This window comes from the organism of the source record quoted next, unplaced genomic scaffold (assembly GCF_019419815.1).
Source record: "Pyrus x bretschneideri cultivar Hongxiangsu unplaced genomic scaffold, Pyrus_bretschneideri_v1 Contig12, whole genome shotgun sequence".
In the NCBI taxonomy this organism is placed as follows: Eukaryota; Viridiplantae; Streptophyta; class Magnoliopsida; order Rosales; family Rosaceae; genus Pyrus; species Pyrus x bretschneideri.
The window spans coordinates 3,407,366-3,420,370 of record NW_025999413.1 but is presented as its reverse complement, the minus strand read 5'-3'; the positions used below and the strand labels follow the sequence as shown (position 1 = coordinate 3,420,370).

The 13,005-nt window shown below is 39.8% G+C and overlaps 3 protein-coding genes across 3 annotated transcripts; 1 reads left to right on the top strand and 2 right to left on the bottom strand.

The window, feature by feature from the left end:
* Positions 1-17: 17 nt before the first annotated feature.
* Positions 18-2,372, bottom strand: LOC103955683 (biotin carboxyl carrier protein of acetyl-CoA carboxylase 2, chloroplastic). The gene is made up of 7 exons (XM_048577992.1): positions 1,927-2,372; positions 1,410-1,463; positions 1,171-1,325; positions 757-1,069; positions 543-614; positions 377-442; positions 18-300 (listed from the first exon to the last, which is right to left on the bottom strand). The coding sequence occupies exons 1-7, from the start codon at positions 2,083-2,085 to the stop codon at positions 277-279; spliced, it is 843 nt and encodes a 280-aa protein (XP_048433949.1). The 5' UTR covers positions 2,086-2,372; the 3' UTR covers positions 18-276.
* A 1,400-nt stretch (positions 2,373-3,772) lies between these two features.
* LOC103955682 (probable mitochondrial-processing peptidase subunit beta, mitochondrial) lies at positions 3,773-7,588 on the bottom strand. Its single transcript, XM_009367583.3, has 9 exons — positions 6,862-7,588; positions 6,313-6,477; positions 6,021-6,158; positions 5,773-5,924; positions 5,547-5,655; positions 5,020-5,118; positions 4,774-4,839; positions 4,296-4,403; positions 3,773-4,174 (listed from the first exon to the last, which is right to left on the bottom strand). The coding sequence occupies exons 1-9, from the start codon at positions 7,534-7,536 to the stop codon at positions 4,088-4,090; spliced, it is 1,599 nt and encodes a 532-aa protein (XP_009365858.2). The 5' UTR covers positions 7,537-7,588; the 3' UTR covers positions 3,773-4,087.
* A 197-nt stretch (positions 7,589-7,785) lies between these two features.
* Positions 7,786-9,881, top strand: LOC103955681 (40S ribosomal protein S19-3). Its single transcript, XM_009367582.3, has 4 exons — positions 7,786-7,955; positions 8,959-9,049; positions 9,154-9,337; positions 9,449-9,881. Exons 1-4 carry the CDS (start codon positions 7,872-7,874, stop codon positions 9,519-9,521), a joined length of 432 nt encoding a protein of 143 aa, XP_009365857.2. The 5' UTR covers positions 7,786-7,871; the 3' UTR covers positions 9,522-9,881.
* Positions 9,882-13,005: the final 3,124 nt, after the last annotated feature.

Below are 13,005 nucleotides of genomic sequence, written 5' to 3'. Positions count from 1 at the left end.
AAAAGGGAACTTGTGCGTAGGAAAGCTTCATGCATAATTTCTAAAAATGACTTGAAGAAAGAAGGCATAAAATTACGTTTCAGGAAAGCACATTGCCTGACATCTCTGATAACACACCATGGCCCGTCCCTAAAACTCTAAAAATTGGGAATTTCGACGATTTTTCCAGAAACTGAAACAAACATTATTTAAGTTACAAGAGAAGATAAATGTCCGAAACGTAATTTTATCACCAAAAAGCTTCAAAAAAATTCTTCCGAACCTTGCTCAACTCTCTCAAGGTACTATGACAAAAAGAGGCTGCACAGAAGCAGACAAATTTCTTAGATAAACAGATTGATCGAGAGTACTTACGAGAGGTTTTAAGATTACTTACCGTGTCTACACTGACTGGTTTCGCATCTTCTACCAGTATCTCAGCAACGGTTCCAGATTGATCAGCCTGTAGAAGGATGAAAGGAACAATTAGTTGAGAACATTTTCCAATGAAGGTAAAACCGTAATCAGCGCATAACGTCAATTAAAGCAAAGTAAAAACGAACCTCAATTTCGTTCATCAATTTCATGGCCTCAATGATGCAAATGACTTGACCTTTCTGAACTTTATCTCCAACCTGCACATTTATTTGAGTAAACAATTAGGACAAATTCAGGTGTCTGATAAAATAATAAAAAATAAAAAATAAATTGTTTTGTCATCTCCCATATCTCTTGGAACTCAAGCTTTTATAGATAAGTAAAAGTAAAGACACTTGCCTTAACAAAAGGTGGTTCACCAGGTCCAGGACAGCGGTAAAAGGTTCCAGCCATGGGGCATTTCAGTGGAGGGTGAGATGATGTGCTTGTCTTTGCAGGGGCGGGTAGTGCAGGTGCTGGTGGACCGGGTGCTGGAGCAGGAGCTGCTGCTGCTGGTGCTGCTGGTTGAGGTGGTGGCATGGAATAATATTGTGCTGGTTGTTGGGAAGCTGGAGCTGGTGGTGGTGGCGCCAATGCTTCTTTTTTTCTAATCACAAGCTCTAAATCTAGTTGCTTCATTTCCAGCTCCACAATGTCTCTCGAATCCACTAACCTGCTCACAAAAATGGTATCACGTTAATGAAAATAATTGACGTCCAAAACGTAGTTGACGGTATATGGAAACCAATTACAAGCAAAATTCGCGCAACTTACTTAATAAGGTCTGATACTTGAGCCATGAATGCGGAAATTGATGCTGCATCTGGAATATTGGTTTGACTGGAAGACTCGCCTTTCCCTTCCGATGATCCATCTTCAGACTTCTTCTTGTTTATGGGTACAGAATTTGGAGATTTCTCAGCTGCAACCTTTGGATTCAGAAAGTAATCAATTATAATTTCACACACGACGTTCCAAATCCCACCTACTACACTGACTCCAAACAGTTTTACCTCATTAAGCTGTGCCTGCACCTTCCAGGAAGAAGATTGCTTCCTGACAGAGCTCTACACGAGTTAACCATATGATCAGAAAACAATTAATAGCTGCAACCTTTGACGTAAAATCCAGATTGCGATACGTAGAACAGTCACTGCTACTAAAAACCTATTGAAAATGAAAACATAGAGTATGATCATAGCAAAAGCAAATCATTTGTCGGTTGGAGAAGCTTGCTGGTTTAATCCAAAGACAAGCCATTACCGGGTCACAGCTCAATCAAAATCCTAACAGTGATACAACCATCAATTCTTCAAAATGAATTTCAATGCACACCAACAACATTTCCCACGTGTTAACTTCAATTTATTACTTTTATATTCGAGAAGCTTCAGAAATGAAGATATACAACCCATACAAACATATACCCAATTGGACAAAATACAAAATTCAACCATGAAAACACAAAAAGCAATGAAATTTAAACAAACAAAGCTTAAAAAAGTAAAGGGTAAGCGGAATTAATCAAACCTGAAGGCCAGAAATCTGCAGAGAGGGAATGGGGCAGCGATTGAGGCAGTTGTGGAAGGAGAGGAGGTACTGCTGCGGCTGCGACGGCTGGGCGGAGGAGCCGAGGCGGGTAACGGGGGTGGAGCAAGCCTTGGGACAGGGAACAGTGAAGGAAGCCATTGGAGTGTAGTGTGAAGCAAAGCAAAAGCAGAGGTGGCTGAATGGGGAATTGGGAATGGGGAAATGGGGAGGTGGGATCTGAAGCGGCAAGGGAATGGGAAATGGGAAATTTGTAGGGTATGGGGGGGCGATGAGATCCAAGAGGTGGGTTTTTGTTTGGGTATTGGGGACTGAGAAATCTGAGAGAGGGGAGGAAGGGACTGGATGTTCAATGTTATGTGTATTTTTCTTCACTTAATCACAATGTGTTTGTTTTGTTTTCCGATACTTACAATGTGAGGAGAGAGAGAGAGAGGAGAGAGAGGCCATTTGAAACACCCACCCTCTTCAACTAACAGCTAACAACTCACGCGCCTCTCTCTCTCTCTCTCCCCTATTTCTCTCTCTAGAAAGCCCTACCCCTACAGCCCTACATATCTACATTGACAGTAGTGACAAATGTGTAGGGTTTCCCTCCAACTCTCCAAAGGTTTGGGTGGTGTCCGTTGGCTGTTCATCTTTTTGACCATTTATCAAATCATGACTATCCTATTTCGGAAAGAGACGCTTTCAGAATTTCTTTCATCAAGATCATCGGATTAAGTGATCTGAATTTTTGAAATTTCATCCAACGATCTATCTGTTTTGACCATTTAAAAGCTATAATAATTTTTTGTTATTAAATAAAATTTCAAAGGTCTGGATTACTTGATCCGGTGATCTTAATGGAAGAGATCTAGAAATGATATTTTTCCTCCTATTTCCATCCCAGCAAATCATTACTGTTTAATTGATTAATTAGCCCATTTAATAAATGCAATATGGGTATCACTTCATTTCAATAAATATACTGGACATACTAGTGGCAAAATTTGTAAGCCTTCATGTGTTGGAGTGATTTTTTTGTGACCGGAAAATGGGATGGAACACCGTATGTACAATTGGAGGATTTTTTTTTTTTTTAAAGTGTTCCTCCAATTGTATAATGACATGTGTTGTTCTGCCCCGCGTTCTGAATACACTAAAAAATCTCTCTATATGTTAATAGATAGTCTTAAGGCCCTTACACTGAAAACTTCAAGTTTTCTTATTCAATATTCATCAGTTTGATTCTCATATAACAAATGATCAACTTTTTTAAAGAGAAGAAAGGATAATAACCAAGAGTAAAGTATGTAGTAACCACGGCAAGCAATCTGGTGGAAATGCGGTAAGATTTCAGGTTAGGTATGCTCTATGATATTGGGTTTGAGGCAGAAAGCTAGCAAAAGTATGAATAATTCCTTGGTTGAAATTCTTGAGACGATGTGTATCATTTAACTGTGATCATAAATGGACTGAAATGCTTTTGGCTTTTTCGAGCCCCACTGAAATCCTTAGTCGTTGGTAAACACACAAATTGAACAATACTCCTCCATTACAAAAATGTGATGAGCAAAAATACATTCCTATTAGCCCTTTGTAGGCAGGCAATCCAATCATCACAAGACAAAAAAGCTTTAAACTTGTCGATGGCTTTTGACAAGACAGGAGGTACTTCGAACTCAATCGCAGGCCTCAAACGATGCTGTTGTCTGCGCAACAGCCAAATTAAAGTAAAGCCATCTATTTTTCCGAACAAAAATTACCAAATTGAGAAAACAATTTCGACCTTCCGAGTAGGCAGCATGCAACAAAGCGACATTGAGCTACCAATTCGACCGTTCGGTAAACCAAATAAATTTTAAGTTTTATTCACAAATTTCAGAGACCAGTACAAACACATTTGGAAAATTTTTATCCGGCAAATCACATTCGTTCGCAGTCGTCGACGCTTAATAAAGGAAATGCAAATGTTACTAACAGTGAGAGAATCTATAACATATTTTGGGGGCGGCGGTTGGGGGGAACAAAAATACACCGGCCTTCAATAGCTCTCTCCGAGGCCGATGATTAAATTGCATAAAAGCAACACAATATTCCAAGACCAGATCGATCGTGAAGGGCAATTATGAAATAATCAATGGAAAGAGAAACTAGGAGCTTAGTATCTGTTCCAGTAGGTGCGGCGTCTGAACCAGTTGTAGTCGGGCAATTTTGTAATGGGACCCATGGCTGCAATTGCAATATCCTGATGAGAGCAAGCAACAAACATAAGTATAAGTGTTCAGTTCTATGATATACGAGGTTTTTAGAACAGAGTCTAATGTATTTGCACTTGGGACAAGTGCAGCAACAGATTGTAGTCATACCCTGTCATAGATAAACCGGTTTGCAACACGTTTGATGGTGCTTGCATCAACAGAATCGATTCTAGCAAACATCTCGGCTAATGGGATTCTTCGACCATATGTAAGTAGCTGCAAAACCACAAATCAAAATAAAATAAACATAATCAGCTTCGAGTACGACACATTATTTCTTGCACTCTACTCCTACAAACACTAGAAAACAACTATCAGCAACAGTTTTCAAGTCTTTGATGACGATAATGGAGCAGCCAGTGAACATATGCCCGTTTCAGGGGATGCAATGAAGAGCTTCTATGAGAAGCACTAGGTTCTTATTTCCCTTTTAGTATCTCGTAACTAATAGAACTGTACTAATTCATAAGCTTAAGAAAAGGTTCGGTAAACATTTCAGTTCTCCGGTGATTGGATCCAATTAGCAACTCCAGTGCTCAACCCTGATTGCTCTCATCATTATTTCTCTATGAGAAGGTAAAGGTACCTGGCGTCCAATATCTTCAGCTACAGCACTTGTCCCATCCAAGTGGAGAAGGAGAGAAGATTTCAACTGCCAGAAAAGGAACAAGGGTAAGTGGCAACTTATTTATCAAATGTTCAAAAACATGTAACGACCAAATGAGAACATGAATGTATTGGATACCAACAACAATACAAAAATACAAACAAGTATAATAGATTTAGAAAGCATGAATTTAGGAGCAGGACAGAGTGAGAGATCTAGCAATACCTGATTGCGCGCACGAATAACATCAGCTTCTGAAACTCGATAAACTAACTTGGTTACCTCATACATTATTGCATAGGCCAAATCATCTAAGCAATCCTCCTGGAATTAAAAGAAGACACAATATGAGTCAGCAGTAAATTAATATGAGCAGTTAGTAATGTATAAATAAATATGTGCTAGTCCCTATTCAAAGTGAGAGGGAGAGGGGGGGGGAAGAAAGAAATAGATAGAGAGCGAGAAGAGGAGAGAGAGAATTGGTTAGGTGATCGCGGCTCCTCCCACTTTCCCTCTTCCTTTCCCAAATAAAAATACACTAACTCCTTCCAAAGTGCACAACTCCTCCTTGGTGTTCAACATAAAAAATTAATGCCAAGTCCTAATCCTGGAAAGCTCATCTAGTCTCAAACAGCTGATACAAATCTCGAGTAAGAACAATGGTACTACAGACCAGAATAAGAAGTCCAAAATTTGTTGAAACTAAGTAATCAAGCTGAAATAATGTTTCTTATTACAGATGGCACCCTCACCTTAGCAGTAGCAAAAACACCAAATAAACCAGTATCCTTATAGTTGGTGTTGAAAGCCATATAGTTTTCTGCAATGTCATTGATGGCAACCCTCTGTGCCAGTTCTGAACTGTTTACAAAGAAAGCAGCCAAAACTAATCATTGCTGTTTTTCAAAGAGATAAACTCTTAAAAGTTAATATCAGATATCCAATCTACAGAAGTTGAAAACCATGTAAAGTGCTCACCCCATGTGCTTTCCACCACCAACATTTTTATTCCATGAGCCCAACATTGCCTGCATGACCATTAGAGGAATAGAGTCTGGATCTGTCCAAGATGCTCCACTGAATGCAACCGCAAAATGTGCCAAGGGCAAGTCATCATCCACAATTCTGACCTGATTTTCACAACATTAATAGAAATGAATATTATAAGAGAAAGTAAACCCATTAAATAGTAGATAATGGCTACTTTTCCAGGATACAAGCATTACCTCAGAACCAGTGAAAAATGAAGGTTCTTCCGCAACCAACTGACTGGCTGTGGCAGGATCTCCGGACAGTTTAGTAAACAAACCCTTAACTGAACCAACAAGATCTTCATGCTTAATAGCTCCTGAAGCAGCAATAACCTAAAATAGAACCAGTTAAGCTCAGGACGGTCACTTGTGAAAACAAATTCCTCATTATCAATGTGTCATGTAAAGTAATGCCAAAGGACAACGACAACACCAGCTGCATGCTTTACTATATTGCACGAACAAAAATTCATAAATCTTGAATTACCATTCTGGGAGCAGTGTAATGTGTTTTGATATAGTTCTGAAGATGCTCTTTCGAGATGGTCTTAATGTTGCCAGACGGTCCAAGAATAGTTCTGGCTAGAGGAGAGTACTGGAATGCAGTTGCATGCAGATGGTCAAAAATGACTTCATCGGGTTGTTTCTCAACCTGCATTACCAAAGCAATGATATAAACATTTATTTGAAAACTGTAAGGAACAATTTTGCCTAATGTATATTACTTTTAATAGCTACCTCAACTCTTTGTATGACCCTAGTTTTCGGATCCCTATCCTATCAATGTTTTTCATAAAGTCAATACAGTAAGTTTTCGCAAGCTACAGCAAAATGTCCCGTTCAAGTTTAAAGAGTGTACATAATCAATGCATATATCTAGAAACATTTTCTCAATAAAGTTCACAACTTTCATATAAATCAAGTTGCTTTGAATATTATTTAAATTCAAACTAACATGGAAATTCACTAATACCCGAAAATCCAAACAACCCAAATACCCCATTTGTCCAAAAAGTTTTAATTTTTATGAGATTACCTCCTCCATTTCCCTCAAAATCACATCGCGCTCACGCAAAATCCGGTCATCATCGAACTTGGAGTTCTGCAAGATATCAGCCAAAATCGAAAGCGCCTTTGGCACATCCGAATGGAGCACCTTGGCATAGTACGTGGTCTGCTCCCTCGATGTGTACGCATTCAAATGGCCTCCCATGTTCTCGACCTCCTCCTCGAGATCACGGGCGGTCCTCTGCTCCGTCCCCTTGAAGATCATGTGCTCCAAGAAATGTGCGGTGCCGTTGGTCTCGTCGTTCTCGAACCTTGACCCGGCGTCGATCCAGACCCCGACGGTGGCGGTCTTAGACGCGAGGTTCGACTCGGTGGCAACCCGGAGGCCGTTGGGGAGCGTGGTGACACGTGTCTCGGGTGCGGTGAGGATGTGGCTGTGGTCCGTGAGACTCGGGTGGGGCGACCCGTACTTGAGGAACCTCGGGTCCGGATTCTCGAGCCTTTTGATCTTCGATTTGACTTCCTCGGCCAATCGATCGTAGACCATGGCGGTTGGTGGAGGAGGGGAGGGTAGGGATGGGGATGAAGATGACGTGGCGACGGCGGGTGAGGTTGACTGGGATCGAACGGCTGCTGTTAGGGCAGCCGGCGGTCTGTGGGGCCGTCGGCGAGCTAGGGTTGTAAGAAGGTGCTTCATTGCCATGGCTGTCTCTGTCAGAGGCCTTCTAGGGTTTCGGTTTGGGGGAAACTGCGAACTGTGTTCCAGAGGCTCAGCTGCTCAAGTAAGCAACGAAACACCTATTCCGACGTCGTTCGCAAAATTGGGCCTTTTCAGAGGCCCATTATTTTGGGTGAAACTTAGAAGTTGGGCCTCAAATAAAGCGGCCCAAATCGACAGAACGAAAGAGCTATAAATATACTGCGAAAGCCGAACGAGAAACCCTAGAGAGAGAGAGAGCCATCTTCTTCGTCGGCCTCCTCAGTTTTATATCCCATCAGCTCATAGGCGCTCGCATTGCTTCTCTCTGATTTCCAGCAATGGCGACTGCGAAAACTGTGAAGGATGTCTCCCCTCACGAATTTGTCAAGGCTTACGCCGCCCATCTGAAGCGATCTGGCAAGGTATTTCCACTAAACCCCCTGTTTCGATTCCGAGAAAATGATGGAAAACCATTAGAAAATTTCTTAGGAAACTAAACCCGTTCGCCCTTGATGTTATTATCTATGTTTTAGAAAAATGATAGAAAGTTTGAACATTTACACTACTTTGTTGAAATCGTGGCTGACTTGTGTCTAGTCTACTACACCCCTTGTTTGGATTCCGAGAAAATGGTGGAAAATTAATAGAAAACTCACCGAAAATGATGCTCAATTGCTTGTAATTAACTATTGTTTCTAGACAAATGACGAACTGTACACTATTTTGTTGAAATGGTAGCTGATTTGTGATTAGTTTGGTATTTCGTGGCTAATGCATTTCCAACTTGTTATGAATCGTCTAATTTACCTTATTGGGCTATATATATGTTTGAATCATTGCCTTGTTTATGGTCGGTCGTGTATTTCATCGGTTTTTTCATTCTTTTTTCGTGTATTTTGTTTGCCTCAAAATAATTTTTTGATTTGGTGGTCACTGTGTTGTAAACTAATAACAGTTTCGTAATGTACAAATCTTTTCGAAGTAATAAGATCTCGTGGTAGATTACGCTGTTCTGGATGGTTTTTGTTGTGTTCTTTAGGAAGCTGCTCTGTTCATTTTATGTACAGTGGTAGATTATGCTATGTATATGTTTGAATCATTGCCTTGTTATGGTCGGTCGTGTATTTAATCGATTTTCTCATTTTTTTCATCTTTATTTTTGCCTGAAAATAATTTTTTGATTTGGTGGTCACGGTGTTATAAACTAATAACAATTTTGTAATGTACAAATCTTTTCGAAGTAGTGAGATCTCGTGGTAGATTATGCTGTTCTGGATGATTTTTGTTGTGTTCTTTAGGAAGCTGCTCTGTTCATTTTATGTACGGTTGTTGAGTTTTGGTTCAGTTAGGATTTTCAAATATTTTGGAGGTGTAATTTTCTGTAATTCTTTGCAATTTGCTTGTTCTTTTGATTTTTGTGAGCAGGTTGAGCTTCCTCCATGGACTGATATCGTTAAGACCGCAAGATTCAAGGAGTTGGCTCCTTATGATCCTGACTGGTACTATGTCAGAGCTGGTGAGCATTCTTTTGCTTTTGATTGTCATTGTACTTATTTGTGTATGTTTCTCAAATTGTTTGTTGTTTGTGGTATTGACAATGTGACTTTCAATAATGTGCAGCCTCCATGGCAAGGAAGATCTACTTGAGGGGAGGACTGGGTGTTGGTGCCTTCCGCAGGATTTATGGTGGAAGCCAGAGGAATGGAAGTCGTCCACCACATTTCTGCAAGAGCAGTGGTGCCATTGCCCGACACATTCTCCAACAGTTACAGAAAATGAACATCGTTGATGTTGACCCAAAGGGGTGAGTGCTGCTTTGATATATCATCTATAAACTGGTTTTCAAGAGCAGCTTGTGTATAGCTAACATTTGCTTGAATTTTGACCTTTGGTTTGAACTTTGAACTTGTGACAGAGGGAGGAGAATCACATCTAGCGGTCAACGCGATCTTGACCAAGTTGCCGGGCGGATTGTGGTTACACCATGAGCTACAGATTTCTTAGAACCGCACGGGCACTACCAAATTCTATAATTTTAGGTTCCAATTTGGTTTAGTTGAAAGGGATGTTGCAATATGTTGTGAGGGAAACAGGATTTTTGTTTTGTTATAGCCGGTTTGACATCTTTTTTTTCTTTCTTTCTGTGGGAACTTCATCCATGTTTTGACCATCTTTATGTCTTCGGATCATCATCTAAATTGTGCTATGATATTTTGTTACCTTAAAAAATAGAATTAGCTGGTGACATTGCAACGGCAATCTAAATAATTGGTAATATAATGTGGCATGGCCACCCTATCAGCCGCATCATGTGGTTTGATATTGTGGTCTAATTACATTTTCTCTTAGCCGCTACTAAAATTATGCAGAAAATTGATTAAATAGTTGGATATATGTATATTTAACAAAAGAAATATTAGGGTAAGAGTAACGATAGAGATTAAATTTGTAGATAAAATTTTGTAAATCAAATGACATAAGTTGATGATTGGATTATTACTTAAGTGTTGATAAACGTGTTAATTTTATATTTGTGAACATCATTTAGTTTGTAAATTTTATCTACAAATTTAGTTTTACGAGCATTATTGGTAAATAATAAGAAAAGAGTAATGGAAGGTTAAATTTTTTAAACTAAATGAATTGTGGTTCTTGATTATTGGATTATTACTTAAGTGTTGATTAATATGTTTATTTTTTATTGGTGACACATTGTTTAGTTTGCAAATTTAGTTTAAACGTTTAGTCTCTCTAGCACAACCTATAAGGAAACCACTAGTTAGGGTTATAGGTTTATAGGAGCATTTTTGCTCACCATCATAACTAACTATGGTGTATGCCCATCATACATCTAATCATCTGACACGTGTCTTTTCACTTAATTTTGGTTAATTTTTTTCAAAATTGAAAAAGTAAATATCTAATGTGAAACTTATCTAGAGCTAAGTGAAATGACACGTGGCAAATAATTAGACGTATGGTAAACGAATCATGGAGGCCTCGAAGCTCATCTTCCTCTGCCGAGAGGGAGCGACGCCGTTGGTGGACGAGTCCAGAAAATCGGCATTGCAAACGGCGGTCTTGCTCAAGAAATGCTTTCGTACGGACTTCGCGTCGGCTTTGCTTGGCGGAGAGATCGGAGTGATGCGGTTGGAGGAGTTCGATGAATCAGAGAAGTCAGAGCTGCAGACTGCGCTTGAGGTTCTGCTCCAAAACGACGATCGTACGGACCGGTAACATATTTCCTTGCCTTAGACCTCTTCTTGACTTATTAGTTTAATGAGAGTTAATTAACAAGTGGCAAACCAGTTTGCTGTTAATTAATTATCTAATGATTTCAACAGCCTTTAATTAATTAATTAACTGCTCCTCCTTTTGTACTTATTTTAACATTTACTTTTTTCTACTTATTTCAACATTTTAATTAATTAACTGTTTAATTAATTCACAAATGATGAAAAACCGTAATTCGCCTTCTGATTTCAGCAGGATGGATGTGATTTGGGTACAACATGATTACACCATTGAGGGCTTGCTTGCTGTTGCTCTAAGTGGTTGTACGGAAAACAAGGTGAAATTCCTCAATTCTTTGTTTTTTGTTATTTTCTAAATATGATTAGACCATTTAATTATGATTAGTGTGATTGTTAGGTGAGTCTGGGCCTTAGGCCTTGCTTGTTGTCGTTGTTCATAATTGGGCCTTTGGCCTGGTATGTGCGGGCTTGGTGCTTTTTCCTTGCTTTAGTTTGAAGGAAACAATTTTGCTTCCCAAACAGCAGAACTCCTTGGGATTATTTGTTCACATCTGCATATTTCTTTTGCAGCCAAAAATGTATTAGCAACTTAAGTTTTCATTGGAGCGATTAATATCGACTTTGGGCCTATTGGCAGGTCCTTGTAGTGGCTGTTGCGGAATATGTTCACTACAATGCATAAACTATTGACCTGATAAGTTCGCAAGATAAGCTTTTCATGTTGCTGAACAAGACCAGTGTTAGCCACTGTAAGTGCATCTTTGTAATGTTCCCTTTCTTATATTCTTCTGAAGGCATTTCAAAATGTGTATGTGGGGATATTGAAGCAACTGCACCAGTTATTATACCTTTGATTTGACATACTTTTGGTTTGCAATATAACAGGCCCCAATCAACATAAATGCCCTGCTTGTTCGCAAGGCCGCAAGATTTTCTCAGGCTCTTGCAATGCACTTCCGATCATTACTGATGGTGACACTGCTACTGAAAGGTACGTTTAAAGTTGTTTGTTGTGTGATATCTGCTTTCGTGTGGCTGTGAGATCAGCACACAAGTGCTTGTGCATTTTATTGATTAATCTCTTAGTATGTTCTCTCTCTCTCTCACACACACACGCATAGAGTTAATTAACTTAAATAAATTTTGATTCGTTCATGTTCCAGAACTTTATGGCTCATTAAGCAACGTGCACGACTGTGTCAGAAGAATAAGATGAGAATAACATCTCTCGTTATGATCACGATGCTTGGTTGGATTCCCGGGGTAAAAGCTGCAGAAAAAAAATGCATCTGCATTGGTGCAGGGTAGTACAACCACCAGCACAGTGGTTTGTGTAATCATTGGAACGGTTGCCTCACTCTATTTCTCCTACAAAATTTTAGAATGGTTTATGTTGCCTCTACCAGTGTTTCCTGAACCTGATTGGATTCTATTTAGTAGGAAGGTGAGGATCCGGACAGAGGGTTATATGGAGTCGGCTAAAATGTTCTTCGAATTATTTGATGAGGAAGATAAACGTGTAGGATCATGGAAATGTTCTTTTGTTACAGAACATGGAGATATAGTTGATATGGTTAGTTGGGGTACACATCTGTTGAACATGATGCTGCATATATTTGTGGAGCAGGAAGGTGGAGAACAGGAGATCGGTTTTAATCAAATGGATCATCCTGACTTCATTAATACGCCCAAGGATGTGTACTTCCACATCCCCGATACCGGGCTATTACACTATATAGGAAGAAGCCCTCCTCGGAATGATTTAGCCGGTGAAAGGGAGATATTACGTAAACGGATTTGGGATGCACATGCTGATGCCACGCGCTGGTGAAGGCTATGCTAGGGGTCTATACACGAACTAACAAGTGCATGTATAGACCCTAGCTTGACTTGGTAGTTCGTGTATAGACCCCTAGCCTAGCCTTCACCAGCGCGTGGCATCAGCATGTGCATCCCAAATCCGTTTACGTAATATCTCCCTTTCACCGGCTAAATCATTCCGAGGAGGGCTTCTTCCTATATAGTGTAATAGCCCGGTATCGGGGATGTGGAAGTACACATCCTTGGCCGTATTAATGAAGTCAGGATGATCCATTTCATTAAAACTGATCTCATGTTCTCCACCTTCCTGCTCCACAAATATATGCAGCATCATGTTAAACAGATGTGTACCCCAACTAACCATATCAACTATATCTCCATCTGTAACAAAAGAACA

Excerpts from the sequence above, each read along its gene's own strand:
- LOC103955683 (XM_048577992.1), bottom strand. The coding sequence starts at position 2,085 with ATGGCTTCCTTCACTGTTCCCTGTCCCAAGGCTTGCTCCACCCCCGTT. Across the intron at positions 1,070-1,170 it reads CAAGTATCAGACCTTATTAA|GTTAGTGGATTCGAGAGACA; the intron begins GTAAGTTGCGCG and ends TTTTGTGAGCAG. Across the intron at positions 443-542 it reads AATTGATGAACGAAATTGAG|GCTGATCAATCTGGAACCGT; the intron begins GTTCGTTTTTAC and ends ATCCTTCTACAG.
- LOC103955682 (XM_009367583.3), bottom strand. The coding sequence starts at position 7,536 with ATGGCAATGAAGCACCTTCTTACAACCCTAGCTCGCCGACGGCCCCAC. Across the intron at positions 4,840-5,019 it reads TTATTCGTGCGCGCAATCAG|TTGAAATCTTCTCTCCTTCT; the intron begins GTATTGCTAGAT and ends CTTTTCTGGCAG. Across the intron at positions 4,175-4,295 it reads ACCGGTTTATCTATGACAGG|GATATTGCAATTGCAGCCAT; the intron begins GTATGACTACAA and ends TGCTCTCATCAG.
- LOC103955681 (XM_009367582.3), top strand. The coding sequence starts at position 7,872 with ATGGCGACTGCGAAAACTGTGAAGGATGTCTCCCCTCACGAATTTGTC. Across the intron at positions 9,050-9,153 it reads CTGGTACTATGTCAGAGCTG|CCTCCATGGCAAGGAAGATC; the intron begins GTGAGCATTCTT and ends AATAATGTGCAG. Across the intron at positions 9,338-9,448 it reads GTTGATGTTGACCCAAAGGG|AGGGAGGAGAATCACATCTA; the intron begins GTGAGTGCTGCT and ends AACTTGTGACAG.